Source organism: Ammospiza nelsoni, chromosome 6 (assembly GCF_027579445.1).
Source record: "Ammospiza nelsoni isolate bAmmNel1 chromosome 6, bAmmNel1.pri, whole genome shotgun sequence".
Taxonomy (NCBI): Eukaryota; Metazoa; Chordata; class Aves; order Passeriformes; family Passerellidae; genus Ammospiza; species Ammospiza nelsoni.
In genome coordinates, this window is record NC_080638.1 from 40,254,435 (window position 1) to 40,274,553 (window position 20,119).

Consider the following 20,119-nt stretch of genomic DNA (forward strand, 5'->3'; position numbering starts at 1 on the left):
TGTCAAGAAATTTCAGTTTGTCCTTTGAAAACTCAGTCTTAAGTCTGCTTTATATTTTCTCTTGGTCCAGTAAAACAATTACAAAGGTCAAGTGCTATTTAATTATGCACTTACAGAAAAACATGTACTTAAATGTTTTCTTGGATCAGGACCTAGAGACCATATTTGTTTGGAATTGTATTAACATCAGTGCAATCTGAGGGTATTCAACACCATAAAGAATAAGAATCACTTTTGCTTTATTATAGGGTATTTTAGAATGCATGCAATTTTAAAGAGTATTTTTTTTCAGAAATGCTCCTTGTGATTAACTGCGTCCTGAAGCCATGCATAAACATATTCGTAAACCAAAAGCATCACTGCACCACCTGGAAGAAAAGATATTATTTTACTACATAGAAAATCCAGTATTTGCAAGATATTATAGAGCACTTCTAGTGTAACATAAACAAGAATATGGCAAAGCCTTATTTACAAAATGGATAAGTCTACTATTTCCTGAGTTCACTAAAAATTCACCAATTCATAAACCATACCAGTTTTACTTAATATTAGATCATAAAGTTGATGTAAATAGCTCGTATATTAAATCAAATTCACTCTCAGTGTGATTTTTCCTAATACTTTTTCAAGATTAATGTTTTTCTTTGTTCTTCTAAAAGTGACACTTTTAGTCTGAATATATGTATATTTGTGTGCCTGTTTAAAAAAGAAAGAGCAACTGGACTGGTGGAATGGCAAAAATTCATCTTCAGGATTATAGGAACACTTCCAGGTAAGAGTCAAGAGAGGTTTTTACCTGTTTTTTCACCATGTCTAAAGCAGAAAATCTTGGTGTGGAAGTGAGTATAATCTTTCCTGGCTACAAATCCACAGGCAAAGTTTTGGTCTAATGAAATGGCATTATTTGCTAGAATTGGTAACAGTATAAAATCCCAGCTTGAAAGCCATAAAATATCTTTACTGTTAGTGAAGCCAGACTGTAACTGGGCTGTATTACTGTGTGAGATGAAAAAGAGAACATTTCAGAAGGTATATATATATAACTAAACAGATAGAGAAGCTTCTAGTTGGAGAACTGGATAAAGGGAACCAGGCTGCATGATTAAAAATATATTATTTGTGGGTTCCAGCACTGGGGTATAAACATCTTCTTGCCTTTGCCTGTTGGTTCAGTTGGTGGCTTGGAGTGGCACCTCTAAGAAATGAGGCTTCTTCTGAACTGGGCTGTCCTTTCTAGGGATAGGCTAAGACAACCAGGCACAAGGAATTACTACATGAATTTCTCCATATCATTTGTCCTAAGGAACCATCACCAGACTTGAAACTCTCTATGAAAAGGAACTCACAGGAAGCTAGACAGAGCAGATGTTTGCAAAAGGCTTTGTCCAACAAACAAATCATAGACAAAATGTCTAAGATGTGATTTGAACTCAAATCAAGGCTGATTCCAAATCTCATACTGTGTGATCTATTTGTGTATCTCTTTTTCTGTAAACACTCACATGCTGGAAGAAGGAATTACCTTCCCAGTCATAATAAAGACTGTATTATTGTTTCATCAGAAAGTTAAACCTATATGTTAGTTAGCCAATATAACTACAGAAGTATTTAGAATGAAGTTCACATGTAACTGACTTGCTGGATGTGGGCCAGAATGCATAGTCATTTGTAAGATGGAAAACTTTATTCCAAAATCTGCTGTGCTAAGAGGTACTGGGAAAGCTAAACACTGCTTTCTCTTTGTCTTCTATGTAATCTAGTATCTTTGGAGTGTGAGGGAAAAGGCTTTTAGCTCCAGAGCTCCTTGTTTCTCCTCCCCACCTTCCTCGCCCTGCACAATAACCAGGCATGGTCTAGTACTCAGCCAGATGGATTGGATATGCAAACATTTACAGACAAACCTAATGCCTCCTTTATACTGCAGAACAGGCTCTGTACCTACTTGCACTACCTATGTGTGTTCTTGCATATTAAACAACCAGCTTGAACAACTGGAAATACAATTTCATGGGAATGGGATACTGCTCAAATTGGGGCTTCTGCTCTTTTTGACACAGACTGCCTTCGTGGGCTGAAAAAGTCTGAGGGCCCAGTGCTTTGCTTTCATGATTAATCAAAACCAGTCAGGAAAAAAACAACTCTAAAAGCCAAGGAAGATACAGCTTTCAACCACTGTGCTACCACATTTGGAGTAACAATTACCAAGAAGGGGTCAAGCAACAACCCCAGTTTTAAGATATCCTTGTCCTTTTAGTTTTCCAGGGCCATACAAATCTCTTCCCAGCTCTGCTATCAGCTTTTTAGTGTCTGTCCCCATACAGCATAAGAGAATAAAGTAACTGGAATTTGATATGCTTGGGCTGTGCCTTGACTAGTTGAGAGCATTTTATAGTGAGAGTCTAACCTGCATTTTAGGCTGACTGCACATAGGTATGGAATAGTGCTAATGGACTCAAAATATCACATAAGAAGGAATAGGAAACTTAAAGAAACATCCAAAAGTTTTACAGTTCTGTCATTTGCATGTGCTTTGGTTTGTTCATAAATAAAACAGTTGCACAAACTAGCATTTACTTGAACCTGCAATTCTCTGATGTATATGTGTAAATTATTCTTTTTAGACATATATTTAGCCAAATCCATCTGTGATACTACTAGATGATGTTATTTTAAAAAGAAACCACTCAAAGTGAAAGATATTTTAAATAATTTATTTGACTGATACTTACTACATTTTCTCAAGAAACTGTAAAAATGGGAAGAGAAAGCCAGAACAAAAGCAAAATAGAAATGACAGAAGGAAAATTACCTGGACCGAGCCTCATGATCTTGGGAAGCAAGCCTTTGTACAGAGCCAGAAATCTGCAGCAGAAGAATAACAAACAAAACATTTCAAACAATATTCTTGCTCTAAAAGAAGAACAGAATTGTAGCATATGTTTGTTAAAATGCTGGCAAAGCACTTAGAGGCAATTATTTGAAATTACACATGTTCAATAGCAGGCTGTATCTGGATTTTAACATTTTACAGAGGCAGATCAGATGAAGAGAAAAGTTAATCAATGTTCAGTCACAAAAGCAATGTTGTGAGCCTAGCCAATCAGAAATATGACTTTAATCAGTGAGATAGGTTTACTTTCAAGACAAGTCTGTTAACAACAGCTGCATATAGAGACAAAATGACTGATATAATTGAATATCAAAGCCACAACTCAGTCACCACTTGAGAAATGTTTTTAAAAGTTGGAAAATGTTATTACCACAAGGATCTGTCCCCAGTTTAATTATTTCAGCAATAATTTTAAAGGTAGAGAGGCCTGCATTTTTAAAATTAAATTAAATTGAGAAATGGTTCATTTTCTGTTCCTATTTTCCTTTTGCAAAATGAAGAATTGAAAAATTTACACATGAGATATATGAAGCATTTACTTGGGGAACCTAAATTTTGACAATGTAATAATCATTTTGTAAGTCACTTGTAGAAGTTCATATGTAGTAGGAAGATATGTCCTTGTAATTCTAAAATAAACTTTCAAAATGCTACATTGGGTTCTTTTGATATTCAGGGTGAATTCAGGGTGGCTTAATGGTCCTCATCAAATCTGAAATACAACAACGTGATTTTATAATACAAACTAAAACAGAGGTCTGGACATTTATTAAAATAAGAATGTTTTACCCTTCCTCTTTATAGACTGTTGCCATAGTTTTAAAACAGGTTCTGTACTTGATCTCTCCAGGAACTGGCTGTGGTCCTTGAATCCTACTTTTTGCAACATCAAAAGGAATGTTAATAATTGAGGCTATTGTTCCTGAGACTAGCCCAATTCCAAATTTCCTCAAAAACTCCAAATTTGGATCCTGCAAAAAAAAAAAAAAAAAAAAAAAAAAAAAAAAAAAAGGAAAGAAAGAATAAAAAGGGAAATGGGAAGACCTGTGCAGGTTAAGCACTATAAAGTAATAAGCATTTAATCAGAAAACTCACACAACACACTCGTGTTATTTTAGCGGAACACATTAGGATTTCCTATGCTGGAACTTGTTTTCTTGACAATCCTATTGGCTATGTTTTTACACATGGTCTAAATTGCTGAAGTACACATTTCCTCACACAGGATTTATAAACACAGTTCATAAAGAAAGACTGGTATGGCATATGGGGATGATTTGTATAATTGGGCTTCACAATGTACTTAGTATTACTGTATCAAAACAGGAGAAATCCAAGCACACTATTAGCTAATTGGCCAGAATATTTTACAAATGACAGCAACTTCCACCATGAAGCCTACTAAAACACTCATTTGTGTGTTGGACCCCCAAATGCTAAATTAAATAAAGACTAATCTCAGTCTGCTGCCATTCCCCTCCAGGTTTTTTACATTTATTTTCACATGTAGCTGATCCACTGTACTGAGAAGTGCTAGCTTCCTGTTATTAACAATCCAACTCGGCACAACGGCAAGAGAGCTCCACGTTCTGCGCATTATAAACGGTGGTAATTCACTCAGCTAATTGGCTGAAGAATTTACAACAGATTGTTTCTGAACCCTACTATATGCACACGGTAAAAGTTAGAAGTAGGTTAGAAGTGCATCTAAAAACTTTGCTTACTCGCAGTTCACAGTTCAACTGGGTTTTATTTGATCTTTTAGAAAGACCTCCTACTTTGGCATTTCTATGACATCAAAGAACCCAGAGTTTATCTGGGAGTCAAAGTCCCTTGAAGCAGGTTTAATCCTATTTCTCTAAGTAGTGGAAGTCACAGGCAAGCGTGTTCCAGAACATTTCCTATGCACATAATTTGGTTTTGCTATTGGTTTTTAACAGAAGACCACTTTTTTGCTACATCAGATTCTTTATATGCAGCTTACTTCTGTCATGAAGGTGCTTTAATTATAGAAAATCATTATTAAAATAACAAATGATTTTGCTGTGTTATAATGTCGGCACAATGTTAAAATAAGACAGTTTTTTGTTTCCTAAACCTGTACAGTTTTAAATGAAACAGAAACCAAGAAAGAAGTTTTTGTTTCCAGATTAGTTATAAGAAAAATAAATTAAAACTTCCATAATATACATTGAATGAAGTCCATACAGGTGTTAAGAAAGAAATGTCAAATAAGCAGAACTCTTTATTATACGCAGAAAAACTCATAGCTTGATTTCACAAAACATGAAACATACTGATAATAACTTAAAAATTAGAATTCCTGGTGGTACAAGAATTGTAGCCCCTTTTAAGCAAAGATCTTAGCAAAAATTTCTTTTCATTCTGTACATACAGTGATTTAAATGCAAATAGAATAAAGCCAATATTTCTGGTATCTAGAGAAGAAAAGAAGACCCCTTTTGCCCATTTACAAAACTGGACTCTAACCAAATGTACCATAGCCAACACCAGCTTTGCTATAACTTGATTTTTTTTATCATGAACCTCATGGGAAAGGTTTTTATATGAAATTAATCACTGTACTATCTGGGCAATTTCATTAGTATAAAGATTCAATATAAATAGGGGTGTCAAATTTTTTTTTCTGAAAGCCAGGCTCAGTGGCTCTGATGTTACTCCACTACTCCTTCTGATCCAATCTTCTCCTAAATCACCTTGGCTTGCTATTTCTTTAAGTCCATTGTACCGCATCTGCTTTTCACTCTATTCCTACACAGAATTCTATGTTGGCACGGATCTGAAAGCTACTAAAATAAAACTGTTGTCTGCTATTTCACTTACCCACCAAGCTGAACAGCCCATTTGGGTTTCCCATCTCTTCTTGCCTCTGGCAGTTCAGAGCCCCTTTCTCTTACAAGGCAATGCACTGCTCAGCACCCCTGGTTTGATGCTGCACCCTTGTAACAGGAGGCACGTCTGCAGTGTGGGGCTGGCAGTGCCCAGCTTGAAATGAGCCCTGCAGTTGGCCACATTTCAAAGGGAAGGGGGCTTTTAACAGGTGGGAGGAAATTTCATACTGTTGAGAAATGTGGCAGCCACTTGGAGGTGGTAGTGAGCAAAGGCTTTAATGAAACTAACGTTTAAAAGAAAATCTAATTATGATAAAAAATTGCAAAGCTGCTGGACACCTATGAAATGCACTATAAAAGTAGATGCCATCTGAAAAATAATTTCATTGCTCGGCAGAGGGATAGCTGCTAATTCTCTATGGTTGGTACATTAGTGGCCACTGAAAGAAATCTGGCTTATTCCATTTTCAGAAAACAGAGCACAGGGTTGGCTGTAAATGATCTGTTTAGCAGAATAGACTGAACATATGAGAAATTATTCATTATGGACATTTACAACCCACACATGTCACTGATATCATTTGACCACTCAACCTACAAGATTTATTGCTTTTGGCAAAATAGGCAGCAAACATCCCTAACTGGGATGCAAATTTAATGCACAGTTTACCTGACAGCTAAAAGGCTCATTCAGAGATTTTAATATATTTTTCCACTTATGTTACAGATGGTGGACAGCAAATAGTCAAAATTATTTCACAAGTGTAGTATTCTAATTTCACAATTTTTATATATTATAATTTGTATATATTTGTCAATATTACAAAACTGGCTTTAAGACTTTCTTTTCTGGCAAAATATACAAAGTTAAAAAATCAGATTTTGTAATTAAATCAAGTATGTGAGAAATCTAGACAAATTAACAACTGTTAAGTATTTTTCAGACTAACTGCAAACCAGCTTCTACCAAATTCCTTGTACAGGTTTGATATCTCTAAGCCTCTAGTACCTGCCTACTGACAGAAGAGATTTGTTACAGGTCATAGATTATTGTCAAATACTTTCATTTAGCAGTCACTGAAGTGAAATTCAATGCATGTAAGTACCTGAGACATAATGTTGGCTAGCACCAGCCAGATGAAGCCTGATCTATGTCTTCCTAAATTCAGGGTAAGTTTTGCATTGATTTTAATGGAAGTTTGATCAGAATTATTGGCTATATGTCTCTGTACAGACTGTCTATGGCACTGACACTGGCTGGCCTGGGGAGTGCTCTTAGCTTTATCAGCACTCTAGAACGCTGTCACCATTCAAAGCAGACTGGCTGCCTGAAGCCAGCCCATGAGGAAGGGTTCCTTGCCTTCACTGGCTCCTAAGCCACACCCAGGCACTGCTCTGGCTGGCCAGGGCCAAGGCTGTGCCAGGCAATGTTTAACAGCACAGGCAGCTGAGTTTCAGCATTGCCACTCCATTTACCAGCACAGATGTAGCCACTGTGCAAGCCACCATGTAAGGCACTGTGCAGTGGTTAAGCATCAGGCAAACCCCACTTTTTTTGCAGTTAATCCCACACTGATTAAATTGCCTTTTCATTTTGCTAATATTTGAGGACAGCTGGGCCACTGGCTGACATTGAAGTAATTTCCCTTTCGTTTTCTACATATATTTAAACCCAAGTTGTAGATGTTAAATTTTTTCTGCATCATACAAAATCTGTATAAAGTACCAATTTCCTTTAGATCATAAAGCTCTGAATCTTTCTAATAATGTAATACTCGTTTCCTATTTTTTAAAATCTGAAAGGCTAGGAAAGCATGCTTATGCCATGTTTACTGTTCAACATGCTTACTGTTCAATTCCTATGCAAGAATATTTCCCATGATTCCCATAGAAGCTACACACTAGCCTCTGTCCTTACCTGCACATTTTCCTGAATTTTCTGCACAGTGATTATAATTTTTTAATCTTTTGATCAACACAAAAGTGTTTACTCCTATCTTAGTAACAAGCTGTTCCTGCGCCTTGAGTTTTAGAATGTGTGACTGAAGTGCACTGTAAAATATGCTTAGATACACTGTAAGGAACCTGTAGAAACTTGTGGGTCAGCTGCTCTTGAACAATTCAATTTACTGTAATAATCTGCAAATAAGAAGTGGAGGTTTTCTCCATTTACACAACGCTGCCAACAAAAATACCAGGCTACTCAGAAGTGCAGAAAAAAAAGAGGTGCTACTTCATATGGGAATAGAAACCGATCCCTTTTGATGTGAATTGCACCTTCTTACATGTATATCACTGCACATTACACCTGTGACTGTTTAACTGTCATCATCTAAAAATCACATTAGTGAAAACAGACTTCAATAAGTAGCATACTGGAATCATTAATAAACCATTAGTTGTTTCTCACACAGTCATTTCAAAAGTTGCTGATATTACCATGTTTTCATTTGTAAAATTTCCTTTTGTTGCAAAGGGAATGTTTGCTTCCTTTGTTATTTAAAGCAATATAGCACTATCAAAACTTCTTTAAGTGAAATTACAGCTATAATGATTTTTTTTCTTTAATTATAAGTGATATAAAGTCCCTGTGCATGACCCTTTACATCCTCTTTTGGACTGTCTCTTTCTCATAAAGATGAAACTTCCCTGTCACCCTTCAATACTAGGTTGAACTCTCTTTTGAGTAAATAGGTCCTGTGCCTGGCCAAAATAACCTAAATCCTGCAGCTCAGCCACCTCTGCAAGCTTAGCCCCTATGTGAGTACTGACAGAATTTCTAGAAACTGATTCTTCTCTTCTAGGCCAGTTTTCCACAAAAAAAATTGCATACATACCCAACATAAGCACAACGTCTGTATCTCATTCGCTGCCTTTTTGCACTGCTACCATGCTATAAAGGGGAATTCATAAAAATGGTAATTCAAATATGAATACATTCAGCTTTGCTTAAAAAATGAGAAGATTGAGTCCTTAATTTGCTTCCATTAAAATGCTATAGATTTCTGCAAAACAGAGCTAGGTTAGTCAGCGTTGATCACTAAACACCACAGCTTTGCACAGAAAAATAGTGTGAATAAAAATGTCAAACTTCTTATCCGATTGTCTATTGCATTGCATGAAGAACTTACTTTATTGACTGGAAGAATGTTTTTCACGTTGAAGTAGAATCCAAAGTAAACCATGTTAAACACTCCGTGACGGCCCAGTGTTGCAGTGAGGCCTTTGTTGAGTCCTTGGGAGCCCAGACCACCGGTTTTAATGATCTGCTGAGCTTGAACAAAGCTAGATGGTTGCTACACAAGTTAAGCAAAAGAAGGAAGAGATCATCTTTACAAAAAGAAAACTATAAACATAGCATAATTTCCATGCTGTTGACAAACACAGCGCTGCCAATTCTTATAATTTTGTATTAAGTATCACCGTATTTGTTATTTTCCTTTTCCTGTGACCAATAAAAACCAAAACTTTTTAATTAAAAAAAGATTCCTCATTTTTCTGATTGCAGAATAAGATGAAAGCAGGACTTGAGTACTGTAAAAGAGTAGTACTGTAAAAGATTTCCATTTCACAAAAGACAAAAAGGAAGAAACTGTCTCATATCAGACAGAATCTGCCTGACTTACATGCACCTCTGAACTTTTTTTGAATATACCATGATATTCAGAATTAGCTATTCTCCTTCTGAATATTTTACATTTTTAGCAGCTTTATAGAAACATTACTTTCAAAAAGTTGGTGAATAGAGTTTGGCTTTCTCCAAAGTAGAAAGCCAAAACAAGCCATAAAGCCATAAAGCTCTGGGTAACCAAATCTATAATTAGAAAGGCAAAACATGACTTCCACTAGGAGGTTCAAACATGAAAATATAGAAGAATTTTGACTACACCACTGTGAATACCACTAATTTCAATATACTTATTTGTTTAATAGCTTTCCATTTCAAAATATCACTGTGGTAGATCCACAGCATCAGCCAAATGATGCTACTATATCTGACACAGCATATTACTGATTATTTAGGTGACTGATGAGTTTAATCTTTAATACAAAGTTTCATTTTGTTTTTTTTTTTTTTCATATTTCGCAACTAATATTATCCTGCTAATGCTCTGCATATATTATACTGGAGTTTACTTTTCTATCTGCTCCCAAGATTTCAAGTCAGAATCTATTCTAAAACAGAAATGCAAAACATGGCTACTAGCAATGACATCCTTTTTTGTGCTCCAAAAATGGACATTAGATCTTTAAGAAATAATACTGCAACCTTCAATATTAAGGTGTCCCCTGGTATCCCTTGTCTTGAGTATGGATTTACTCATGCCTCAGAGGTGAAGCCTCACACTTGCTGAACACCTGAGATGGGATTAATAAGCCCAAATACAGACACCTGCAATGTCTACACCTGACTTCCCTTTTCAGCCCTATAGTAACAAAGAGGACTCTGGCAGCACTCCCCTTTTACCAAAGGAGGTGTCATCATGTCAACTGATGAAGCCATAGAAGGCCTGCAGTTCATCATTGATGATGGAAGGACCTTAGGCAGAGGAATTTATTGTACAAACATCTGGAGTTAATGCACTTCACACAGCTGTTGACTCTTACTTAATATAGACCTATGCAGTGGAATCTGGAGTCAGATTCTTCTCATCATAAAGCAGAAAAATGTATTTGTTTAATTAATCATAACTCTTATGTCAGGTGAGAAGATTTTAATTATCACACCTGCTTCTATAGCCAGTGAGTTATCCAAGGCTACAGGGAAAGGGAAAAAAAAAGGAAAACCAAACAACATGGTATTGGACTTCTTGCAGTCTACTTTAACAAAAAGCCACCATCATTTTTACCCACAGCAATCCAGATTACAAAAGGGCTGATACGTGATTTGTAGTGGCCTTCCTCTTTAAATCTCTCAGCCCTGGAAAGATGATCTGCTACCACAGAACAATTCAGCTGTCACTGCAGGGTGTGAATATTTGCTTTGGGGGTGTGCTGGAGTCTGGGTGTGAGTGTATGTGCTCATGCTCTTCCTTGTTCCTTTTAAACAAGATATATTTATTATTTCTATACAATAGTCAAAGAAATATGTGAATTGCATTAGGTTTCATCATGTAGTATGAAAGCTCCACAATGGGATAGGTACACACTTTACTAAAACCTTTTAGAAAAACAGTGCATGGTAACGCCTTGTGCTGTATAATATAACCTCTGGACATGCTTATTCCAATGGGCTTGAGTTTACATGCTTTATTGTGGAATGTTCCTTAACATTTTCTTAATGAGAACTTGATATCAAGGTATTAAGTCACTGGAGCCTTTTCTAATTTACAGCAAATTTTGAAGTTCTAACGCTTTGGAAAGATATATTAAAAATTAACATGTCCGTGATAGAACAATCTTCGTGATTTAAGAACTCAATTTTGCTTGGATTTTTTTCCCTAGAGCAAGTAGTTAATATTTTCAATGTAAACTAGTTTCTAGTAGGGTCCAAATACCATTCTGTCACAATTTTATTTGTATGATAATATACTATTTTTTGGATTTTGTGAAATTTTGCATTTAAATTAAATTAGAGAATATTCACCTGAATAAAAACAACTCAGAATGCTTTTGGACAGTTGCTACAGTTCAATTATTGTATTATTCTGAAAGTCAGCAAGGAAGGGGTGCTGTAACAAAAGAAAATAATTGGCTAAAATATACAAACTAAACCACTCCCAACTTTGGGATGGTTTATAAATTTTGCAGTAGACAAAAAATTAAAATGTATGAAGTTAAAGGATACATTGGTGTTTTTCAACTTTACAAGGAATAGTTTGTTCAAAATATAATGGTGGTTTGTTTATACTTAAAACCTTTATTTAAGCTGGGATAATTACATCTTCACAACTGTGAAACAGAAAGATCCAGAATATCTGTTCACTACTGCTGGAGGAGTAATAGTTAATAATTTTTATCACATCATCTTCTTGAGAGACAGATCCCCTCACACACTGATTTTTCCTACTTTCAGTCTCTCTTCCAGGATCCTAGACTCCTGCTCTGCATTATTTATCTGTTCAGTGGCTTTGCTGCCCAAGTTTAAAAAATGTCTAGACTGGAGACTTGCAGCAAATAAACATGTCTTTCATATGCATTGAGAATTGAACAGGAGTATACCAAACATTTTAAAATTTATTCTGGAAGAAAGTGCTTTTCTGGATGAGTTATGGAGTAGGTACCAGTTACTCTATGACATGTGGAAATCAGTAGCTGTATTTTTCCAGAGTGTACCTGAGGAACTTGGCCCCAACAGATTATGTAAATGGCCAGGTCATAAATCTCTTTACTGTGTGCCCCCCAAAACTGTTCAATTTGTGCAGATGAGTGCTACAAGGCATGCAAGTATTAACTCAGTCAAAACTTAATAGTAGAATATGCAAAAATCATGTCCCACCAGGGATTCAGCTAACATTTTTATGTGAATGCTTATGCGATTTGGCACTTCTACCATGGTACAGCTGATTCCTCGAAAGATTTTGAAAAAGATGGTTTGACAATTGTTATTTTTAATAAATGAGAAAAGGAAAAAGGAACTTCATTACTGCCTTCCTTCCCTTTATCCTGGAACATGTTCTGCATTAAAATTAATAGAAGATAGTGCATTCCTGAGAACACTTGGTTTTCATGAATCACTGTTTTCCAGTTTAATATTTTCCCCCTTTCAGCAGTACCCAGAATCGTGGCCAACGTTTTGTACAATTACTCCTTTGGACGAAACAATATTTGAATAACAAAACTCTGAAGTTGGGCAAGAATTTAAATTATCAATGTACTTGTTATATAACAATTTTCCAGTTTGTGCTAATAAAAGTGAAGTCTTGTAAGTAATTTCATCCAAGAAACATTGCATAAAGTACAGCAGCTGGACTCTGTCTAGGGCACAGGGCCGTGGTGTTTTATGCTAACTTCCAGTGCTCACTTGAAATCTGGAGCTTGCTGGGGTAAGTGTGCTGTGTCCAAGGGGCTCAGGTTTGCACTCCTGGATTGCAATTCCTCACAGTGCTGGGTTGCTGGCTGCTCAGGAAGGATGAAGGTGCATTTCAGGCACAGAATATTTACAGGGGAGGCGCTGATGCCTCTGACAACACTGCAGGCATCTCTGCATACCTGAGGGCATTGGCTGTTGGGTCTCTTTCATTTCCGTTTAGCTTATGGGGAAATCATTTGCATTCACCAATATATTACAGACATTCTGCTCTAAATATGAACCTCAAAATGCAATATGCCAAATAAAATGGAAAAAGGAGAAGGAAGCAGTTTTCCTACCTCTGTGAAAGCATTCTGATTGGTCTGTAAGGTAACCTTCACTACTTCAAATGGGTTAACCACAACTGCCTCTGTCAACCCAGATCCCAAGCCAGCAACTGCAAATGCCTAGGACAGTTCAAATGAAAATTGAGTATTAAGGAGTAATACTTCCTCTACATCAGATTGTGAAACTGAGGGATACAATGCAAACTGCAAGACTACAGTAATGCAGCAGTATTCTATTGCTAAACAACTTTAGCCCTTGATAGATGCTGACAGTTCATGAAGACAATATGACAATAGCCATAAACCATATTCCAAAACAATCAAAACAAAATATTGTAGCACTTCAAGTCCATGTATTCTCTTTTCAGCTGGAAGGGAAAATATGGTACCAAATGATTGCGCAAACATGGAAAAAGTGGCAAAAGAATGTCCTCATGTTATCTTTGGGTGGACTCTGAATAATAACACAAATTTAAGTGTAGTTATGCAGCACTGGAAAAAATAAAACCCCTGAACTGAGCATTAAGCACGTAACGCTAACATATTAACTTAAAAACACATGTTAAAAACTAAAATTGTTCAGTACTTAAGCAAACTGCGCAAGTAGAATGTTCACCTAGTAGTTAAAAATCCTAGAAAGGTTGAAATGGGAGTGAATGGCACATGGGGAAATGTCAGCATTTATGAATTAACTCCATTTACTTAGAAGCTGGTGGCATTTCAGTCATAGATATAGAAATATTCACTGCTTTGCTTTCCATCATGGCAGAACATTTTAAGATTTTTTAAAACAAAAAATAGTATTAAAATATTTAGGTCAATTGAGAAAATTCAGAGAGGTTAAGTTTAATGATCACTTTACACATTTATTGCCTTCACTTAGCATCTCCAAACCCTCTAGGTGCTGAAAAAAAGTCCCAGGACCAAAATATGTTATAATGAATCCATTTGCTGAAATTCAAAGAAGCAATAGTAAGGGAAAAAACAATAGTGAGAAAAAACTTACTTAATGCAGAGGGATTTGAGCAGGGACTCCTGAGAGCTCAAGAAAGACAGGAACGAAAAGTTAGAGGGGTAGTGGCAAACACCATTCCTTTTGCCTTTGGAGAAGGTTGTGTTACCAACAAATAGATTTCCAGTAAGATGGGAACATTTCATCATCAACCATGAGATGGAAGCCAGTAGGAAGATGGTGATAATGTATACACCTGTCTTTTAATAATAAATATTGCCTTGATATGAGGTCTGTTGAGGTACATAGACACATTCTGCCTGGCTTAGACCAGAATCCCCCTTAGTCTTCTTTTTCCCTCACTACCTTAGGACCAAAAATGCCTCTATAATAATAGTACTGCACCAAAAAGTATGAGGAATTTCTGATTCTTCTAAGCATTGCTGCATCTGTTTTATGAATCACAGCAGCTTTTGGGCAGCCTGTAAACATGCAATAGCATGTTTATAAGTTTTCAGCCTATTTCCCCCCCTTCAAAAAAAAAGTGCTGGGGTACCACAGAACCTTCAATTCTGTTCTTTCCACTCGCTAGAGAACAAGTATCAGTCTCTCTATATACACCTAAGGATGACTACTGCTGAAAAATACTAGATAAAATAGGAGAGACTGCAAACAGCTATAGGGACAGTTGAATGACTAAGAGGAAGAGGAGACTTGCTTTAACCTGGTTAATAGAATTCCATGACCTTTCACTTACTGCAATTAAATGGAGATGTCACTGGAAGCAATACTCTTTAAAAGAGACCTGAAATTGCCAAAACCTTTAAAGCACAGCCTTAAAAAGATCAATTGTTTCCTGAAGTTGTGATGTCATCATCGTGAAAAATAGATATTTACTATGATTTACATTCTTACACCACAAGAAGCAGTAGCTCTTACAAAAAAGTAGTTTAGTCCTAATGCACAATGGCAGAATTAAGATCTACACTGATGAAATGATGATGAAATGTTCCCATGAGAATGCAGATTACATGCAAGCTGCATCTTTGCATTAAAACATTTCTGTGTACATATATGACCTGCCTTTTGTTTTTAAACCAAGGAAGTAGCAAAGGACTTCAAAGGAAATAGCAATTCTTATCAATAATTGTTTCTTTTATTACATATATAAAAAAATTTAAAACTTTTTAAAATAAGACTGAGATCTCTATTTTTGCTATAGTTGTACTGTGCCTTGGAGAATAGCACTGTGAGGTTGAAGTGTTAAACTATACACGATGACATGAATAAATAAATATTGATAATGTTCAACTTTTTTGTTATTTCATAAGAATTAAGAATGACAAGCTTATATATTCTCTTCCATGTGGCTGTTGTTATCCATGTTCATGAATGTTAAGATCTTGTAGGGAATTATTTTGAGGACATTTGATATAAAACATAATTTATCAATTTTCATATATTCTTATCAATATTTTATTATCAAGGGACAGGTCTGTTTTAAAAAACTCTGGATTGAGCTGGACCCTTTAATTTTGGGCTTCTTCTGTGGGAGGAAGCAGATGAGACAGACTGTTCAGCAGACACATATTATATCAGAACACAAAGTTCTGTATCCATACATACCAGCCCTGGTGGCAGTGATGCATATCCCAGAAGTTTCTTGTATTGTTCAAAGGTAAAAAACTGTGAATAGAAGATAGATTGAAATTGAATTGAAAAAAGATTATTAGTTACTTATACAAATTAGTAAAAAGCAGACTACAATGGAGTTTCACTACCTCATATCCTGAGCAGCTGCACACAGTTCTGCAAAATAAACGTAAGCCACTTTTATTTCACACTTTCTGTAGCAGTGTTAGATGTGCAACAGTAGACAATCAGGCTTCAGAACTGATTTTATTAGTGTGTCATGCATAATAGCAGCATAAGTGCAATTCAATAAGGCTTTATCTAAGAGTTCACTTACATCATTTAGGACCAATTTAAATTCATAAACTTTTCCTCTGGCATTAACTGTCATATACCAATGTATATGGTAGCAGATAGTAGCAGATATTACAATTTTCCCAAGAAATCACCCCCACATCCTTAGTGTAATGTGATGCAATTGCTTTTGCATTTCTCAAACACTAGTCTGCTTCTCATGAGAGAGATATAACTGTGTATTTTGAAGATGGAAAGTCTGCCATTTTTATAATCTTCTACTGTCATCAGGTACATTTCTTTTCCTGTTCTCTCTTTACAAATAAATCCTTCACTCAATTGTCTGCTTTCAAACAGTGGCACTTCAATGTTCTGAGCATCTGCAATCCCTTAGAGGATGTCTTGAAAGCTGTGCTCATGGGTGTTTCAATCTCCGAAAAAAAGTAAAATCAGCTTCACCTGCACCAACATGGTGAAAGGCATTTGCAAAGGCTCACTTTGCAACCTACCATGTCTTGACATCCAAACCCATTAGTTTTAAGAATAACTTCTCTGAATTCTTATAAAAATCAAAGCATAATAAATGAGTGGATTTATTCGTCCAAGAAGAAGGTTTGGAATAGCACTGACTGCACTGAAGCCAGGAGGAAGCTCCTGTTGGCACAGGCAAACAGACTTTTGCTGCCCAGCTCCTTGTCTGTGGACATGAAGTCTAAGATACATGGGTCAACTTATACTCTAGAGAAAGAGTATATGTGACATTTTACAAATTATTGGGAGGGTGCCCTCTGAAATACAACACACAATCTAGGTTACTATTTAAAAACCAACTCAGTTTACATTATATTCAAAACAGGGCTACCAGGACCATTAAGGAGAACTTAGAGATTGCTTTAAGAATGAAGACTGAAGGAGAATGACTGCTTTCCTTGTTTAGGTTAGCAAAAAGATGCTGCAAGAGAATGTAACACAAGATAAGTAACATAAAGAAACTAGGTGTAAAAGCAATATATAAGTAGAATGTGACTGGAGAGCTGATGAAGCTTTCTTGCAAATAAAAGAATCTTGAAACAGTCTTCCAATAAGAAAAATGGGGGAAAAATCTTTATGTTGTGAACGGGAGAGTTTGATAAGTTTATGAAGGAGATTACAGAACAAACCCCATAGTGTCTTAAATTCATATTCTGCAAACATTTTACTGAAGTCACTGGAAAAGCGGTCTAGTTGCTATCACAAAAGACAGATGCGAGTGCAGTGAAAATGATCCTCTAGCATGAGGGTGGCAGAAATTGTGGGCTAAAAAGAGTAGGTATCTGAATTCTGGGTAACACCAGAAACATTGGAGGTGTTATTCCACATAGTTTTCACACATGGAACAACACAAGGTCCCTAACCACAGCTTGCTATTTGTGAGCCCTGTAATCTGTCTAAGAAACATTCACATCTTTGCATGCAAAATAAAGTGGCTTTTACACAGCATGTCAGGTATGATGGGAATGAAGAACAAAAACCTGTCACAGTTCCACCAAGACTGCATCAGTGCAGGTTCATATCTCCCAATACAAGAGCTGTCACATCCCAGTCTAGCAAAAGTAAATGGCCAGAACTTGTAACTTTCCATCTGCTTTCCAGTGTTGGCCTGTGACATGTGATTAGTTCAGAGCAAGCTGGTTCAGATGAAGATGGGATCCTTGGAATGTTGGTGAATTCTGTGACCACAGAGGGGACTACAATCCCTCCACACAGGATCTGCTGTAGCATGAGACAACCAAACTGCTTCACCACAAGAGGAAGGCAACGAGCAATGAGGCCAATAGAGGTGTGGGAATCATAAGAAACATAAGGGAATAGAATTTTTAAGACAAGAGAGAAAGACTGCGTGACCTGTGCTGAGTCTCAGCCAAAGAAGACAAGCTCTGTCCCTCACGGTTCAGTACTACAGACGTATCAGAACAAAACAGCCATTCCATAAACCACGTGTACAGGAACATAAGTAATAAGCACCACATTTTCATTTGAACTTGTTTAGAACCTTGTCCTATGGCAAAGTCAATAAAATTTTTCAATCAAGACCTGCTTCAAATGAAAAGTCACTAGAATCACACCAAAGCCATCTGAGAATTGAGTGTAAATGTGTTAATAATGCCACTGTCTTAAAGCAAGAGGGAATATGTATACACAAGCAAAATTGGGTTGTAAAATTCTGGAAACTGATGGGCTGATACTCTGGTCACTGGACAGATATTTTTTTATATCCTCAGCTGGGATTATTATATCATTTTGCAGAAAAGGTCCTAGAACTGGGATCCAGATTTTGACTACCTTCCAAAGACTGTAAAGATTGAACATTAACCTTGCAAGCATCTTGCAAATATGTTTAAAATTTTTGCATTGGCCTTGACAATAATCAAAAAAGAGAGAAGTGTTACTTAAACTCTAGCTCTATCTTTTTGAAGGTATAATAGAGGTCTAACAAAGTGGGAGGGTAAGCTGCTTCACTGAACTAAATTAATTTCTTATTGTGATAAAATTTGCTTTATTCTCTCTCCAGCATCTTTCTAGTCATTGTTACCCTCTTAACCTTTAATGGAATTTCTGGTATTCCTTAATGTTTTCCATAGTGTTACAGATCTGTAAAATAGTTGTAATAAAGGTAGAATTACATTACCCAGCAATTTTTTTGGTCTTTAAAATGTTACCTTAAAATCAATAGCTTCCTAGAGTCATAAATAAAATAACTACTTAATAATAACAACTATGCTTTAAATAATTTTTAAAAGAAAAAAATTACTAGCAATAAAATTTAATATAAATGTTGCTGGGTGTACTAGAGTGGCTAGTAAACATACAATTTTTCAAAAAAGAACGATTTCATACTGTGTCATATGACTTTATATACATCCACCTAAAATGTTTTTAAAAACACAGCATAATTTGTCTTTTCCTCTACAGTTGCATTAAGTTAATAGCTTTGTGCAAAAAATTTCTCAGAATAAGCGTATTTAAAACATGCTTTTGTGTATATAGTAACCAATATTGTCCATCTGGCAAAGATACACTTTAATTGAAGTTACACAGAAAATAGCCAAAGTACTTACCAGATGTCTCAATAATGCTAAGATAAAAATATATGCTTGAAACAAGATGTCTGGGAACACATGAGCAATATAAATTTGCCCCAAAAGTTCATCTGTTAACCATTGTATTGGCACCATCATTTCTTTCCTCCAAGTTCAATCTAACAGAAGTTATAAACTCTGACTTTTCATCTTCCAGAAATACCAGCTTTCTTTTTAGAAGGGAAATAAAAAGAGAGAAAAAAAGAAATAGTAAGACAGACATGGGAACATAGTTGACTAAAAATGAAGTTTTATCTTCAACACATAACTGAAAAACTGGGCCTAAATAACTTCATTTTAATAGCTTTATTTTTACTTGCAAAAATACACACCAGATAAATAGAATATTCCAGTAGCATAAGTACATTTCTTCTTAGTACAAAATCTTGCTTGTCTATTCTCTACTCACTTTTATGACACTGTAACTAGAAACTTTCAAAAAACTTCATTACAAACATAAAAAGAAGCTACTGGAACCTAGAAAACGCCTCTTTTCCTTTTGTGCTTTCTCAAATCTCAGAATCATTGGTCTGAATGTAGTCTTCCTCTAAATCTCACCAGTCATTTAGGCAGTGAGGAAGGGAGAGTTGAGGCTTGTTTCAATGAGGAAAACTATTAGAAGAATAAAGATTGGAGGGTGGGCCAAAGAAAGCAATGATTTTTCTCTGGGGTCATAGCCAAATAAGGTTAATGGAAATTTGAGATAGGTTGGATTCTCTTCAGGTCAAAGCGTGGGTACAAATTCCACTTTGGATGTTAAAAATTGTACTGGCCTATGACATCTCACAGTGAACTGTTCCATTATACAGGTCCTTACATTATTGATCAGCCCTGTCCTCTCACTGAATTCTTCTAATGTAGAATACAGCTGATGTCTCAGAAAAGTTATCCTGATGTCCTTGGAGCAGCAGCAAATTTAAAGGAATATTGTAAATAATACAAGAATTCAACTATTAAATTAAAACCCTCTCATGTTTAACATTTAAGCTTGATTCTCATGTTTGCAGAAAACTCAGCTCTCACACAGATGTCCAAGAACCAGGCAGAAAGCATCCCACAAAGAGAGGACAAGTAATAC

At 36.0% G+C, this 20,119-nt stretch overlaps 1 protein-coding gene across 2 annotated transcripts in view; it reads right to left on the reverse strand.

The window, feature by feature from the left end:
• Positions 1-222: 222 nt before the first annotated feature.
• Positions 223-20,119, reverse strand: part of SLC25A21 (solute carrier family 25 member 21) — a 231,744-nt gene continuing 211,847 nt past the window's right edge. For both annotated transcript variants that reach the window (XM_059474476.1, XM_059474477.1), the window contains exons 5-10: positions 15,623-15,682; positions 13,057-13,164; positions 8,877-9,041; positions 3,683-3,864; positions 2,813-2,865; positions 223-368 (exon numbers count right to left, since the gene is read on the reverse strand). In XM_059474476.1, coding sequence (XP_059330459.1) covers positions 289-368; positions 2,813-2,865; positions 3,683-3,864; positions 8,877-9,041; positions 13,057-13,164; positions 15,623-15,682 — 648 coding nt within the window. In that variant the 3' untranslated portion in view covers positions 223-288. The remainder of the gene's footprint in view (positions 369-2,812; positions 2,866-3,682; positions 3,865-8,876; positions 9,042-13,056; positions 13,165-15,622; positions 15,683-20,119) is intronic.